The 14,841-nt window shown below is 46.6% G+C and overlaps 1 protein-coding gene across 1 annotated transcript in view; it reads left to right on the forward strand.

Moving 5' to 3' along the window:
- Positions 1-2,747: 2,747 nt before the first annotated feature.
- The window catches only part of LOC135519841 (CUB and sushi domain-containing protein 3-like), a 105,378-nt gene continuing 93,284 nt past the window's right edge, over positions 2,748-14,841 (forward strand). The window contains exons 1-2 of the mRNA XM_064945047.1: positions 2,748-2,821; positions 11,021-11,209. Of these exons, the coding sequence (XP_064801119.1) occupies positions 11,179-11,209 (31 nt within the window). The 5' untranslated portion in view covers positions 2,748-2,821; positions 11,021-11,178. The remainder of the gene's footprint in view (positions 2,822-11,020; positions 11,210-14,841) is intronic.

A 14,841-nucleotide genomic window follows, 5' to 3' on the forward strand; every position in this document is an offset into this window, starting at 1 on the left:
GAGACAGTAAGGTTGATGTTGTTACTGAGGGTGGACACAGGGAGACAGTAGGGTAGATGTTAGGGAGACAGTAGGGTAGATATTGTTACTGAGGGTGAACACACAGAGACAGTAGGGTAGATGTTAGGGAGACAGTAATGTAGATGTTGTTACTGAGGGTGGACCCAGGGAGACAGTAGGGTAGATGTTAGGGAGACATTAGGTGTAGATGTTAGGGAGACAGTAGGGTAGATGTTGCTTCTGAGGGTGGACACAGGGAGACAGTAGGGTAGATGTTAGGGAGACAGTAGGATAGATGTTGTTACTGAGGGTGAACACATATACTAGTGTACCAGTGGAGTCTATCTAATATTCTTCTACAGCTTCACATCAAGGCGTCCAATACAGTGCTCCTGTCTGAGACCAGGTGTGCCAAACTCAAACCCACAAGCCTTGCCAACTAACACTCGGCTCATGTCTTAGTAATGACTTCATGTACGTTTGGCTCATTAATTAAACATTTGCTATAATTTTGGGAGGTAGGGTTTGATTTCTGTGTGGTTTGCCTGGAGAGACTCGCCTGTATGGCAAATGGCACCCTTGTTCCCTTCCCTATAGTGCACTACTTTTGACCAGGACCCATAAAGGGTAGTGCACTTACCATTAGGGATCGAGCTGAGGCCTCTAAGGGTTGTGACTGCAGCTGTACAGCTCCAGGCATCATTATCATCCTCCAAAAAAAAACCTGCCTGGCATTCATTGGCATTCATTACTTAGAAAACATGTCCTCCAGCCACCAAGTTCAACTTCAAATATTTGTCTGCCAGATGATGTGTTTCTGGGGGGCATCTGCATAACGCCAGCAGCCGGGCCGGGTTTACAAGAACAAAAAACAAAAACAAAATATATATTTTTTAAATATTTTAATATTTTTAAATTGTCATATTTGCCAAGTATTGTCCTTTAAAGAACATATGACCTTTTACACTGATAACAATACAGTACCAGCCAGTAGAGAGCGGGTGGCTGGTGAACAACGGCTAATTAATGTGAATAAACTTTCAACAGAGTCTTGACATTAACACTGTGGCCCAGTCGCCATGGGAGAGGATGGACTTTATCTCATTAACTTTGCTGTGGTTAAGATAAAGATCATATTGATGATGTCACTAAGGAAGACATTGCACGGGATCATATTGATGATGTCACTAAGGAAGACATTGCATGGGATCATATTGATGATGTCACTAAAGAAGACATGCACAAGATCATATTGATGATGTCACTAAAGAAGCCATGCACAGGATCATATTGATGATGTCAATCAGGAAGACAATCAAAACATGTAGCTCATTTTGTAGAGCATGTTGCTTACAACACCAAGGGTTGTGAGTTTGATTCCTGTTGACTAACCATACAAAGTGGGTTTGATTCCTGTTGACCAACCATACAAAAGTGGGTTTGATTCATGTTGACCAACTATACAAAAGTGGGTTTGATTCCTGTTGACCAACCATACAAACGTGGGTTTGATTCCTGTTGACCAACCATACAAACGTGAGTTTGATTCTTGTTGACCAACCATACAAAAGTGGGTTTGATTCCTGTTGACCAACCATACAAAAAAAATGTTGGATAAAAGTGTTTGCTAAATTACATGTATCATAGATGATGTATGTCAATAGTGTAGCGTAAGAGGGATCATAGCATTAAGTTGATTAGTATTATCATTAGCATTGTGTATTAGCATCAGGCTAGCATTAGCATAGTGCATTATCATCAGGCTACCAATAGCATTGTGTATTAGCACCAGGAAAGCATTAGCATTGTGTATTAGCATCAGGCTACCAATAGCATTGTGGATTAGCACCAGGCTAGCATTAGCATTGTGTGTTAGCATTATGCTAGCATTAGCATAGTGTATTAGCACCAGGATAGCATTAGCATTGTGTATTAGCACCAGGCTAGCATTAGTATTGTGTATTAGCATCAGGCCAGCATTAGAATTGTCTATTAGCATAATTGTCTCTCGTCATTCTCCAGCATCGTGCGGTGGGGACGTGAGAGGACCTGGTGGTATCATTCTGTCCCCTGGGTATCCAGAACTCTACCCCAACTCTCTAAACTGCACCTGGACGGTGGAGGTCGGACATGGGAAAGGTAGGAAAGGAAAGAATATGCGGTCTTTTACTCAAAGCCCTTTTTTTTATACAAATGGACCTACAGAACTATGACAAGTGTGACAGTGTCACGTGTATGTCTCTAATAAAACTTACTTTTTTAATTTATTTAACTTGGTAAGTCAGTTAACAACAAATTCTTATTTTACAAGTGACGGCCTAGGAACAGTGGGTTAACTGCAGTGTTCAGGGGAAGAACGACAGATTTTTTTACCTTATCAGCTCTGGGATTCGATCTAGCAACCATTCCGTTACTGGCCCAACGCTCTAACCACTAGGCTACCCTGCCTAAATCTGTTGTATCAGATTTCACCATTCAAAGAGCTTTAAATGTCCTCTTTCATTACTTGAGAAGTCCCAGTTGTAACATTTGAGCTAATACCCATAATCCCCCCAAAAATTTGATGATCTGATTTATCTTCTTCTCTCCGTTCTGCTCTGTTCAGGGGTCCAGTTCATGTTCCATTCCTTCCACTTGGAAGATCACCATGACTACCTCCTGATCACCGAGAACGGCAGCTTCGTCCTGCCTTTAGCTCGCCTCACCGGCTCCGAGCGCCCGGCGCCCATCAACGCAGGCCTCTACGGGAACTACAGGGCTCAGCTTCGCTTCATCTCTGACTTCTCTATTTCCTTTCAAGGATTCAACATCTCTTTCTCAGGTAACAGAGGAGAGATATATAGGGAGGAAGGGAGGGAGGGAGGGAGGGAGGGGGGAGGGAGGGAAGAGAGGGAAAGAGAGGGAGAGAGACAGAGAGAGACAGAGAGAGACAGAGAGATTGGGGGAAGGGAGGGAGGGAGGGAGGGAAAGAGAGGGAAAGAGAGAGAGAGAGAGACAGAGAGAGAGAGATTGGGGGAAGGGAGAGAGACAGAGAGAGAGATAGAGAGAGAGAGAGATAGAGAGAGAGAGAGATTGGGGGAAGGGAGAGAGACAGAGAGAGAGAGAGAGAGAGAGAGAGAGAGAGAGAGATTGGGGGAAGGGAGAGGGACAGAGAGAGAGCGATTGAGAGTTCCTACATTCATTCAGTGATGTGATCAGACGTGTTAAGATCTTGGTAAAGCACACAGAGGAACATGTACTATAAGGAGAGCCATTTATCAGTGAGGGCTGGAGCAGGCTTAAGGGTGGACTGAAGCTCTGAGACTGATGATTCAGGATGGATCAATATTGTAAACCAAGGTCAAGTACAAGGAGTCTTTCAGAGTTGGGCTGCATCCCAAGTGGCACCTTGTTCCATATGTGGTCCACTACATTAGACCAGGGTCAATAGGGGATGTGGTCCACTACATTAGACCAGGGTCAATAGGGGATGTGGTCCACTACATTAGACCAGGGTCAATAGGGGAAGTGGTCCACTACATTAGTCCAGGGTCAATAGGGGATGTGGTCCACTACATTAGACCAGGGTCAATAAGGGATGTGGTCCACTACATTAGACCAGGGTCAATAGGGGATGTGGTCCACTACATTAGACCAGGGTCAATAGGAGATGTGGTCCACTACATTAGACCAGGGTCAATAGGAGATGTGGTCCACTACATTAGACCAGGGTCAATAGGGGAAGTGGTCCACTACATTAGACCAGGGTCAATAGGGGATGTGGTCCACTAGATTAGACCAGGGTCAATAGGGGAAGTGGTCCACTACATTAGACCAGGGTCAATAGGGGATGTGGTCCACTACATTAGACCAGGGTCAATAGGAGATGTGGTCCACTACATTAGACCAGGGTCAATAGGAGATGTGGTCCACTACATTAGACCAGGGTCAATAGGGGATGTGGTCCACTACATTAGACCAGGGTCAATAGGGGAAGTGGTCCACTACATTAGACCAGGGTCAATAGGAGAAGTGGTCCACTACATTAGACCAGGGTCAATAGGAGAACTGGTCCACTACATTAGACCAGGGTCAATAGGGGATGTGGTCCACTACATTAGACCAGGGTCAATAGGAGATGTGGTCCACTACATTAGACCAGGGTCAATAGGAGAAGGGGTCCACTACATTAGACCAGGGTCAATAGGGGATGTGGCCCACTACATTAGACCAGGGTCAATAGGAGATGTGGTCCACTACATTAGACCAGGGTCAATAGGGGATGTGGTCCACTACATTAGACCAGGGTGAATAGGATAAGTGGTCCACTACATTAGACCAGGGTCAATAGGAGAACTGGTCCACTACATTAGACCAGGGTCAATAGGGGATGTGGTCCACTACATTAGACCAGGGTGAATAGGATAAGTGGTCCACTACATTAGACCAGGGTCAATAGGAGAACTGGTCCACTACATTAGACCAGGGTCAATAGGGGAAGTGGTCCACTACATTAGACCAGGGTGAATAGGATAAGTGGTCCACTACATTAGACCAGGGTCAATAGGGGATGTGGTCCACTACATTAGACCAGGGTCAATAGGGGATGTGGTCCACTACATTAGACCAGGGTCAATAGGAGATGTGATCCACTACATTAGACCAGGGTCAATAGGGGATGTGATCCACTACATTAGACCAGGGTCAATAGGGGATGTGGTCCACTACATTAGACCAGGGTCAATAGGAGATGTGGTCCACTACATTAGACCAGGGTGAATAGGATAAGTGGTCCACTACATTAGACCAGGGTCAATAGGGGATGTGGTCCACTACATTAGACCAGGGTCAATAGGGGATGTGGTCCACTACATTAGACCAGGGTCAATAGGGGATGTGGTCCACTACATTAGACCAGGGTCAATAGGGGAAGTGGTCCACTACATTAGACCAGGGTCAATAGGAGAAGTGGTCCACTACATTAGACCAGGGTCAATAGGAGAACTGGTCCACTACATTAGACCAGTGTCAATAGGGGATGTGGTCCACTACATTAGACCAGGGTCAATAGGGGATGTGGTCCACTACATTAGACCAGGGTCAATAGGGGATGTGGTCCACTACATTAGACCAGGGTCAATAGGGGATGTGGTTCACTACATTAGACCAGGGTCAATAGGGGATGTGGTCCACTACATTAGACCAGGGTCAATAGGGGATGTGGTCCACTACATTAGACCAGGGTCAATAGGGGATGTGGTCCACTACATTAGACCAGGGTCAATAGGGGATGTGGTCCACTACATTAGACCAGGGTCAATAGGAGATGTGGTCCACTACATTAGACCAGGGTCAATAGGGGATGTGATCCACTACATTAGACCAGGGTCAATAGGAGATGTGGTCCACTACATTAGACCAGGGTCAATAGGGGATGTGGTCCACTACATTAGACCAGGGTCAATAGGGGATCTGGTCCACTACATTAGACCAGGGTCAATAGGGGATGTGGTCCACTACATTAGACCAGGGTCAATAGGGGATGTGGTCCACTACATTAGACCAGGGTCAATAGGGGATGTGGTCCACTACATTAGACCAATAGGGGATGTGGTCCACTACATTAGACCAGGGTCAATAGGGGATGTGGTCCACTACATTAGACCAGGGTCAATAGGGGATGTGGTCCACTACATTAGACCAGGGTCAATAGGGGAAGTGGTCCACTACATTAGACCAGGGTCAATAGGGGATGTGGTCCACTACATTAGACCAGGGTCAATAGGGGATGTGGTCCACTACATTAGACCAGGGTCAATAGGGGATGTGGTCCACTACATTAGACCAGGGTCAATAGGGGATGTGGTCCACTACATTAGACCAGGGTCAATAGGGGATGTGGTCCACTACATTAGACCAGGGTCAATAGGGGATCTGGTCCACTACTTTAGACCAGGGTCAATAGGGGATGTGGTCCACTACATTAGACCAGGGTCAATAGGGGAAGTGGTCCACTACATTAGACCAGGGTCAATAGGGGATGTGGTCCACTACATTAGACCAGGGTCAATAGGAGAAGTGGTCCACTACATTAGACCAGGGTCAATAGGGGATCTGGTCCACTACATTAGACCAGGGTCAATAGGGGATGTGGTCCACTACATTAGACCAATAGGGGATGTGGTCCACTACATTAGACCAGGGTCAATAGGGGATGTGGTCCACTACATTAGACCAGGGTCAATAGGAGATGTGATCCACTACATTAGACCAGGGTCAATAGGGGATGTGGTCCACTACATTAGACCAGGGTCAATAGGATAAGTGGTCCACTACATTAGACCAGGGTCAATAGGAGATGTGATCCACTACATTAGACCAGGGTCAATAGGGGATGTGGTCCACTACATTAGACCAGAGTCAATATGGGAAGTGGTCCACTACATTAGACCAGGGTCAATAGGGGAAGTGGTCCACTACATTAGACCATGGTCAATAGGAGATGTGGTCCACTACATTAGACCAGGGTCAATAGGGGATGTGGTCCACTACATTAGACCAGGGTCAATAGGGGATGTGGTCCACTACATTAGACCAGGGTCAATAGGGGATGTGGTTCACTACATTAGACCAGGGTCAATAGGGGATGTGGTCCACTACATTAGACCAGGGTCAATAGGGGATGTGGTCCACTACATTAGACCAGGGTCAATAGGATAAGTGGTCCACTACATTAGACCAGGGTCAATAGGAGAAGTGGTCCACTACATTAGACCAGTGTCCAGATGTTGAATTGTTGTCTGTGCCCAGTGGGTAGGGAACAGGGTAAATTGGGATGCACCCATCATGAAGGCTGTCCAGGCGAACATCCTGAGGAGAGGACTGCTGTTGACCCAAATGGCACCCTATTCCCTATGTAGTACACTACCTCACGGCCCATAGGGCTCTGCTCAAAAGTAGTGCACTACATAGGGAATAGGGGGGCTGTCCTGGGGAATATCCTGAGGAGAGGACTGTAGTCTGTCTGTTGGTCTGTCAGAGTTAATGGGACTAACTTCTGTCCTATCAGAGTTAATGGGACTAACTTCTGTCCTATCAGAGTTAATGGGACTAACTTCTGTCCTATCTGAGTTAATGGGACTAACTTCTGACCTATCAGAGTTAATGGGACTAACTTCTGTCCTATCAGAGTTAATGGGACTAACTTCTGTCCTATCAGAGTTAATGGGACTAACTTCTGTCCTATCAGAGTTAATGGGACTAACTTCTGTCCTATCAGAGTTAATGGGACTAACTTCTGTCCTATCAGAGTTAATGGGACTAACTTCTGTCCTATCAGAGTTAATGGGACTAACTTCTGTCCTATCAGAGTTAATGGGACTAACTTCTGTCCTATCAGAGTTAATGGGACTAACTTCTGTCCTATCAGAGTTAATGGGACTAACTTCTGTCCTATCAGAGTTAATGGGACTAACTTCTGTCCTATCAGAGTTAATGGGACTAACTTCTGTCCTATCAGAGTTAATGGGACTAACTTCTGTCCTATCAGAGTTAATGGGACTAACTTCTGTCCTATCTGAGTTAATGGGACTAACTTCTGTCCTATCAGAGTTAATGGGACTAACTTCTGTCCTATCAGAGTTAATGGGACTAACTTCTGTCCTATCAGAGTTAATGGGACTAACTTCTGTCCTATCAGAGTTAATGGGACTAACTTCTGTCCTATCTGAGTTAATGGGACTAACTTCTGTCCTATCAGAGTTAATGGGACTAACTTCTGTCCTATCAGAGTTAATGGGACTAACTTCTGTCCTATCAGAGTTAATGGGACTAACTTCTGTCCTATCAGAGTTAATGGGACTAACTTCTGTCCTATCAGAGTTAATGGGACTAACTTCTGTCCTATCAGAGTTAATGGGACTAACTTCTGTCCTATCAGAGTTAATGGGACTAACTTCTGTCCTATCAGAGTTAATGGGACTAACTTCTGTCCTATCAGAGTTAATGGGACTAACTTCTGTCCTATCAGAGTTAATGGGACTAACCTCTGTCCTATCAGAGTTAATGGGACTAACTTCTGTCCTATCAGAGTTAATGGGACTAACTTCTGTCCTATCAGAGTTAATGGGACTAACTTCTGTCCTATCAGAGTTAATGGGACTAACTTCTGTCCTGTCAGAGTTAATGGGACTAACTTCTGTCCTATCAGAGTTAATGGGAATAACTTCTGTCCTATCAGAGTTAATGAGACTAGAGAGATACAGACTATAAAGATAGCGATAAAGAGATACAGACTAGACAAATAGAGACTAGAGTGATAGAGACCTGAGAGATATAGAGATACAGGCCGAGGGATGCATACTAGAGAGATAGCGAGATACAGACTAGAGAGATAGAGAGTTACAGACTGGAGAGATAGAGTAGAGAGATAGAGACTAGAGAGATACAGACAAGAGAGATAGAGAGATATAGACAAGAGAGATAGAGAGTTACAGACTGGAGAGATAGAGAGTAGAGAGATACAGACGAGAGAGATAGAGAGATACATACTATTTATATACAGACTAGAGAGTTACAGACTAGAGAGTTACAGACATGAAAGATACAGACGAGAGAGATAGAGAGATACATACTATTTATATACAGACTAGAGAGTTACAGACTAGAGAGTTACAGACATGAGAGATACAGATGAGAGAGATAGAGAGATACATACTATTTATATACAGACTAGAGAGATACAGACTAGAGAGATACAGACTAGAGAGATACATACTATTTATATACAGACTAGAGAGATACAGACTAGAGAGATACAGACTAGAGAGATACAGACTAGAGAGAGATACAGACTAGAGAGATACTATTTATATACAGACTAGAGAGATACAGACTAGAGAGATACATACTATTTATATACAGACTAGAGAGATACAGACTAGAGAGATACAGACTAGAGAGATACAGACTAGAGAGATACAGACTAGAGAGATACAGACTAGAGAGATACAGACTAGAGAGATACAGACTAGAGAGGTACAGACTAGAGAGATACAGACTAGAGAGTTACAGACTGGAGAGATAGAGAGTAGAGCGATACAGAAGAGAGAGATAGAGAGATAGAGAGATACAGACTAGAGAGTTACAGACTAGAGAGATACAGACTAGAGAGATACAGACTAGAGAGTTACAGACTAGAGAGATACAGACTAGAGAGTTACAGACTAGAGAGATACAGACTAGAGAGATACAGACTAGAGAGTTACAGACTAGAGAGATACAGACTAGAGAGATACAGACTAGAGAGATACAGACTAGAGAGATACAGACTAGAGGTTACTAACTTCTTCTCTATCAGAGTTAATGAGACTTCTGCTATTGAAACAGCCTGGCTAAATGTTTGCCTCATGCTCATCGGAGGGAAGCGTAACTTGGTGCAGCAACTCATGACTATTCATGGTCTTCCCCAAGAGTCTGTTCTGTGTGCATACTATAATTATCATCTATAGATTGTCCTGCTTATAATTCTACACACTACCTTTTGTTAACCTTTGATTAGATTGACTGGTTGGGTGATGTAGCGACCAGCGTCAGATCTTTTTTTTTTCATGTTCAGCGGAGTTGAAAGAGTGATGTCCTTACGGGTTCCCCTCTCCTCTCCTCTCCTCTCCTCTCCTCTCCTCTCCTCTCCTCTCCTCTCCTCTCCTCTCCTCTCCCTCCCCTTCCCTTCCCTTCCCTTCCCTTCCCTTCCCTTCCCTTCCCTTCCCTTCCCTTCCCTTCCCTTCCCTCCCCCTCCCCTCCCCTCCCCTCCCCTCCCCTCCCCTTCTCTTTCCCTTCCCCTCCCTTCCCTTCCCCTCCCTTCCCTTCCCTTTCCTTCCCTTCCCTTCCCTTCCCTTCCCCTCTCCTCTCCTCTCTTTTCCATTCCTTCCCTTCCCCTCCCTTCCCTTCCCTTCCCTTCCCTTCTCCTTTCCTTTCCTTTCCATTCCTTTCCTTTCCTTTCCATTCCTTTCCTTTCCTTTCTATTAATTTAATTTCCTTTCCTTTCCTCTCCTCTCCTTTCCTTTCATTTCCATTCCATTCATTTCCTTTCCTTTCCTTTCCTCTCCTTTCCTTTCCTTTCCTCTCCTTTCCTTTCCTTTCCATTCATTTCTTTTCCTTTCCTTTCCATTCCTTTCCTTTCCTTTCCATTCCTTTCCTTTCCTTTCTATTAATTTAATTTCCTTTCCTTTCCTTTCCTTTCCATTCCTTTCCTTTCATTTCCTTTCCTCTCCTCTCCTTTCCTTTCATTTCCATTCCATTCATTTCCTTTCCTTTCCTTTCCTCTCCTTTCCTTTCCTTTCCTCTCCTCTCCTCTCCTTTCCTTTCCTTTCCTCTCCTTTCCTTTCCTTTCCTTTCATTTCCTTTCCTTTCCATTCATTTCCTTTCCTTTCCTTTCATTTCCATTCCATTCATTTCCTTTCCTTTCCTCTCCTTTCCTTTCCTTTCCTCTCCTCTCCTCTCCTTTCCTTTCCTTTCCTCTCCTTTCCTTTCCTTTCATTTCCTTTCCTTTCCATTCATTTCTTTTCCTTTCCTTTCCATTCCTTTCCTTTCCTTTCCATTCCTTTCCTTTCCATTCCTTTCCTTTCCTTTCCATTCCTTTCTTTTCCATTCCTTTCCTTTCCACTCCTCTCCTCTCCTCTCCTCTCCTTTCCTTTCATTTCCATTCCATTCATTTCCTTTCCATTCCTTTCCTTTCCTTTCCATTTCTTTCCTTTCCTTTCCTTTCCTCTCCTTTCCTCTCCTTCCCTTCCCTTTCACCATGTGGTTCCCTTGTTATTACCCCACAATGACTTCCCCTCTTTCTTAATTAATCTTTCCCTGGCTTCCTCTCTCCTCGGGACCCCCAGAACTGCATTGGGAGGAGAACATCCATAGTCCCTCACCTCAGATATTTCTTCTCCAAGGTGTTTTGAGAAGGAATGCAAGGAGAGAGGACATAATCAATTCAGGAAAAGATGACTTTTGGAAAGAGACCCTGTGTTTCTTCTTCTTCCCTTTGTAGAGTATAATCTGGAGCCGTGTGAGGACCCCGGGACCCCCAGGTTTGGCTGGCACACGGGCATCAGCTTTGGCATCGGGGACTCGCTGGTGTTCTCCTGCAATACCGGCTATCGCCTAAAGGGGGCGAGGGAGATCTGGTGCCTGGGAGGAGGTCGCCGCATGTGGAGTGCCCCTCTGCCAAGGTGTGTGGGTACGTGGTCAGCTGATTTCATTTGCTTATTGGCTCTGTGTGGACTGTGCATAGGACAATGTATTAAACAAGTATCTATTTAGAGCAGAGGAGAAGGCGGACAACAGGAGGAAATGGGTAGATACTGTATTCTGTATACGGCTCTAGGTATACGGTCTCAGACAGGGTCCTCGATCCTGCTTCAGTCTCTCTAGTCTCTAGGTATACGGTCTCAGACAGGGTCCTCGATCCTGCTTCAGTCTCTCTAGTCTCTAGGTATACGGTCTCAGACAGGGTCCTCGATCCTGCTTCAGTCTCTCTAGTCTCTAGGTATACGGTCTCAGACAGGGTCCTCGATCCTGCTTCAGTCTCTCTAGTCTCTAGGTATACGGTCTCAGACAGGGTCCTCGATCCTGCTTCAGTCTCTCTAGTCTCTAGGTATACGGTCTCAGACAGGGTCCTCGATCCTGCTTCAGTCTCTCTAGTCTCTAGGTATACGGTCTCAGACAGGGTCCTCGATCCTGCTTCAGTCTCTCTAGTCTCTAGGTATACGGTCTCAGACAGGGTCCTCGATCCTGCTTCAGTCTCTCTAGTCTCTAGGTATACGGTCTCAGACAGGGTCCTCGATCCTGCTTCAGTCTCGATCTAGGTATACGGTCTCAGACAGGGTCCTCGATCCTGCTTCAGTCTCTCTAGTCTCTAGGTATACGGTCTCAGACAGGGTCCTCGATCCTGCTTCAGTCTCTCTAGTCTCTAGGTATACGGTCTCAGACAGGGTCCTCGATCCTGCTTCAGTCTCTCTAGTCTCTAGGTATACGGTCTCAGACAGGGTCCTCGACCCTGCTTCAGTCTCTCTAGTCTCTAGGTATACGGTCTCAGTCAGGGTCCTCGATCCTGCTTCAGTCTCTCTAGTCTCTAGGTATACGGTCTCAGACAGGGTCCTCGATCCTGCTTCAGTCTCTCTAGTCTCTAGGTATACGGTCTCAGACAGGGTCCTCGATCTCTCTAGTCTCTGGTATACGGGTCCTCGATCTGCTTCAGTCTCTCTAGTCTCTAGGTATACGGTCTCAGACAGGGTCCTCGATCCTGCTTCAGTCTCTCTAGTCTCTAGGTATACGGTCTCAGACAGGGTCCTCGATCCTGCTTCAGTCTCTCTAGTCTCTAGGTATACGGTCTCAGACAGGGTCCTCGATCCTGCTTCAGTCTCTCTAGTCTCTAGGTATACGGTCTCAGACAGGGTCCTCGATCCTGCTTCAGTCTCTCTAGTCTCTAGGTATACGGTCTCAGACAGGGTCCTCGATCCTGCTTCAGTCTCTCTAGTCTCTAGGTATACGGTCTCAGACAGGGTCCTCGATCCTGCTTCAGTCTCTCTAGTCTCTAGGTATACGGTCTCAGACAGGGTCCTCGATCCTGCTTCAGTCTCTCTAGTCTCTAGGTATACGGTCTCAGACAGGGTCCTCGATCCTGCTTCAGTCTCTCTAGTCTCTAGGTATACGGTCTCAGACAGGGTCCTCGATCCTGCTTCAGTCTCTCTAGTCTCTAGGTATACGGTCTCAGACAGGGTCCTCGATCCTGCTTCAGTCTCTCTAGTCTCTAGGTATACGGTCTCAGACAGGGTCCTCGATCCTGCTTCAGTCTCTCTAGTCTCTAGGTATACGGTCTCAGACAGGGTCCTCGATCCTGCTTCAGTCTCTCTAGTCTCTAGGTATACGGTCTCAGACAGGGTCCTCGATCCTGCTTCAGTCTCTCTAGTCTCTAGGTATACGGTCTCAGACAGGGTCCTCGATCCTGCTTCAGTCTCTCTAGTCTCTAGGTATACGGTCTCAGACAGGGTCCTCGATCCTGCTTCAGTCTCTCTAGTCTCTAGGTATACGGTCTCAGACAGGGTCCTCGATCCTGCTTCAGTCTCTCTAGTCTCTAGGTATACGGTCTCAGACAGGGTCCTCGATCCTGCTTCAGTCTCTCTAGTCTCTAGGTATACGGTCTCAGACAGGGTCCTCGATCCTGCTTCAGTCTCTCTAGTCTCTAGGTATACGGTCTCAGACAGGGTCCTCGATCCTGCTTCAGTCTCTCTAGTCTCTAGGTATACGGTCTCAGACAGGGTCCTCGATCCTGCTTCAGTCTCTCTAGTCTCTAGGTATACGGTCTCAGACAGGGTCCTCGATCCTGCTTCAGTCTCTCTAGTCTCTAGGTATACGGTCTCAGACAGGGTCCTCGATCCTGCTTCAGTCTCTCTAGTCTCTAGGTATACGGTCTCAGACAGGGTCCTCGATCCTGCTTCAGTCTCTCTAGTCTCTAGGTATACGGTCTCAGACAGGGTCCTCGATCCTGCTTCAGTCTCTCTAGTCTCTAGGTATACGGTCTCAGACAGGGTCCTCGATCCTGCTTCAGTCTCTCTAGTCTCTAGGTATACGGTCTCAGACAGGGTCCTCGATCCTGCTTCAGTCTCTCTAGTCTCTAGGTATACGGTCTCAGACAGGGTCCTCGATCCTGCTTCAGTCTCTCTAGTCTCTAGGTATACGGTCTCAGACAGGGTCCTCGATCCTGCTTCAGTCTCTCTAGTCTCTAGGTATACGGTCTCAGACAGGGTCCTCGATCCTGCTTCAGTCTCTCTAGTCTCTAGGTATACGGTCTCAGACAGGGTCCTCGATCCTGCTTCAGTCTCTCTAGTCTCTAGGTATACGGTCTCAGACAGGGTCCTCGATCCTGCTTCAGTCTCTCTAGTCTCTAGGTATACGGTCTCAGACAGGGTCCTCGATCCTGCTTCAGTCTCTCTAGTCTCTAGGTATACGGTCTCAGACAGGGTCCTCGATCCTGCTTCAGTCTCTCTAGTCTCTAGGTATACGGTCTCAGACAGGGTCCTCGATCCTGCTTCAGTCTCTCTAGTCTCTAGGTATACGGTCTCAGACAGGGTCCTCCTGATCCTGCTTCAGTCTCTCGATCCTGCTTCAGTCTCTCTAGGTATACGGTCTCAGACAGGGTCCTCGATCCTGCTTCAGTCTCTCTAGTCTCTAGGTATACGGTCTCAGACAGGGTCCTCGATCCTGCTTCAGTCTCTCTAGTCTCTAGGTATACGGTCTCAGACAGGGTCCTCGATCCTGCTTCAGTCTCTCTAGTCTCTAGGTATACGGTCTCAGACAGGGTCCTCGATCCTGCTTCAGTCTCTCTAGTCTCTAGGTATACGGTCTCAGACAGGGTCCTCGATCCTGCTTCAGTCTCTCTAGTCTCTAGGTATACGGTCTCAGACAGGGTCCTCGATCCTGCTTCAGTCTCTCTAGTCTCTAGGTATACGGTCTCAGACAGGGTCCTCGATCCTGCTTCAGTCTCTCTAGTCTCTAGGTATACGGTCTCAGACAGGGTCCTCGATCCTGCTTCAGTCTCTCTAGTCTCTAGGTATACGGTCTCAGACAGGGTCCTCGATCCTGCTTCAGTCTCTCTAGTCTCTAGGTATACGGTCTCAGACAGGGTCCTCGATCCTGCTTCAGTCTCTCTAGTCTCTAGGTATACGGTCTCAGACAGGGTCCTCGATCCTGCTTCAGTCTCTCTAGTCTCTAGGTATACGGTCTCAGACAGGGTCCTCGATCCTGCTTCAGTCTCTCTAGTCTCTAGGTATACGGTCTCAGACAGGGTCCTCGATCCTGCTTCAGTCTCTC

This window comes from Oncorhynchus masou, chromosome 29 (genome assembly GCF_036934945.1).
Source record: "Oncorhynchus masou masou isolate Uvic2021 chromosome 29, UVic_Omas_1.1, whole genome shotgun sequence".
NCBI lineage: Eukaryota > Metazoa > Chordata > Actinopteri > Salmoniformes > Salmonidae > Oncorhynchus > Oncorhynchus masou.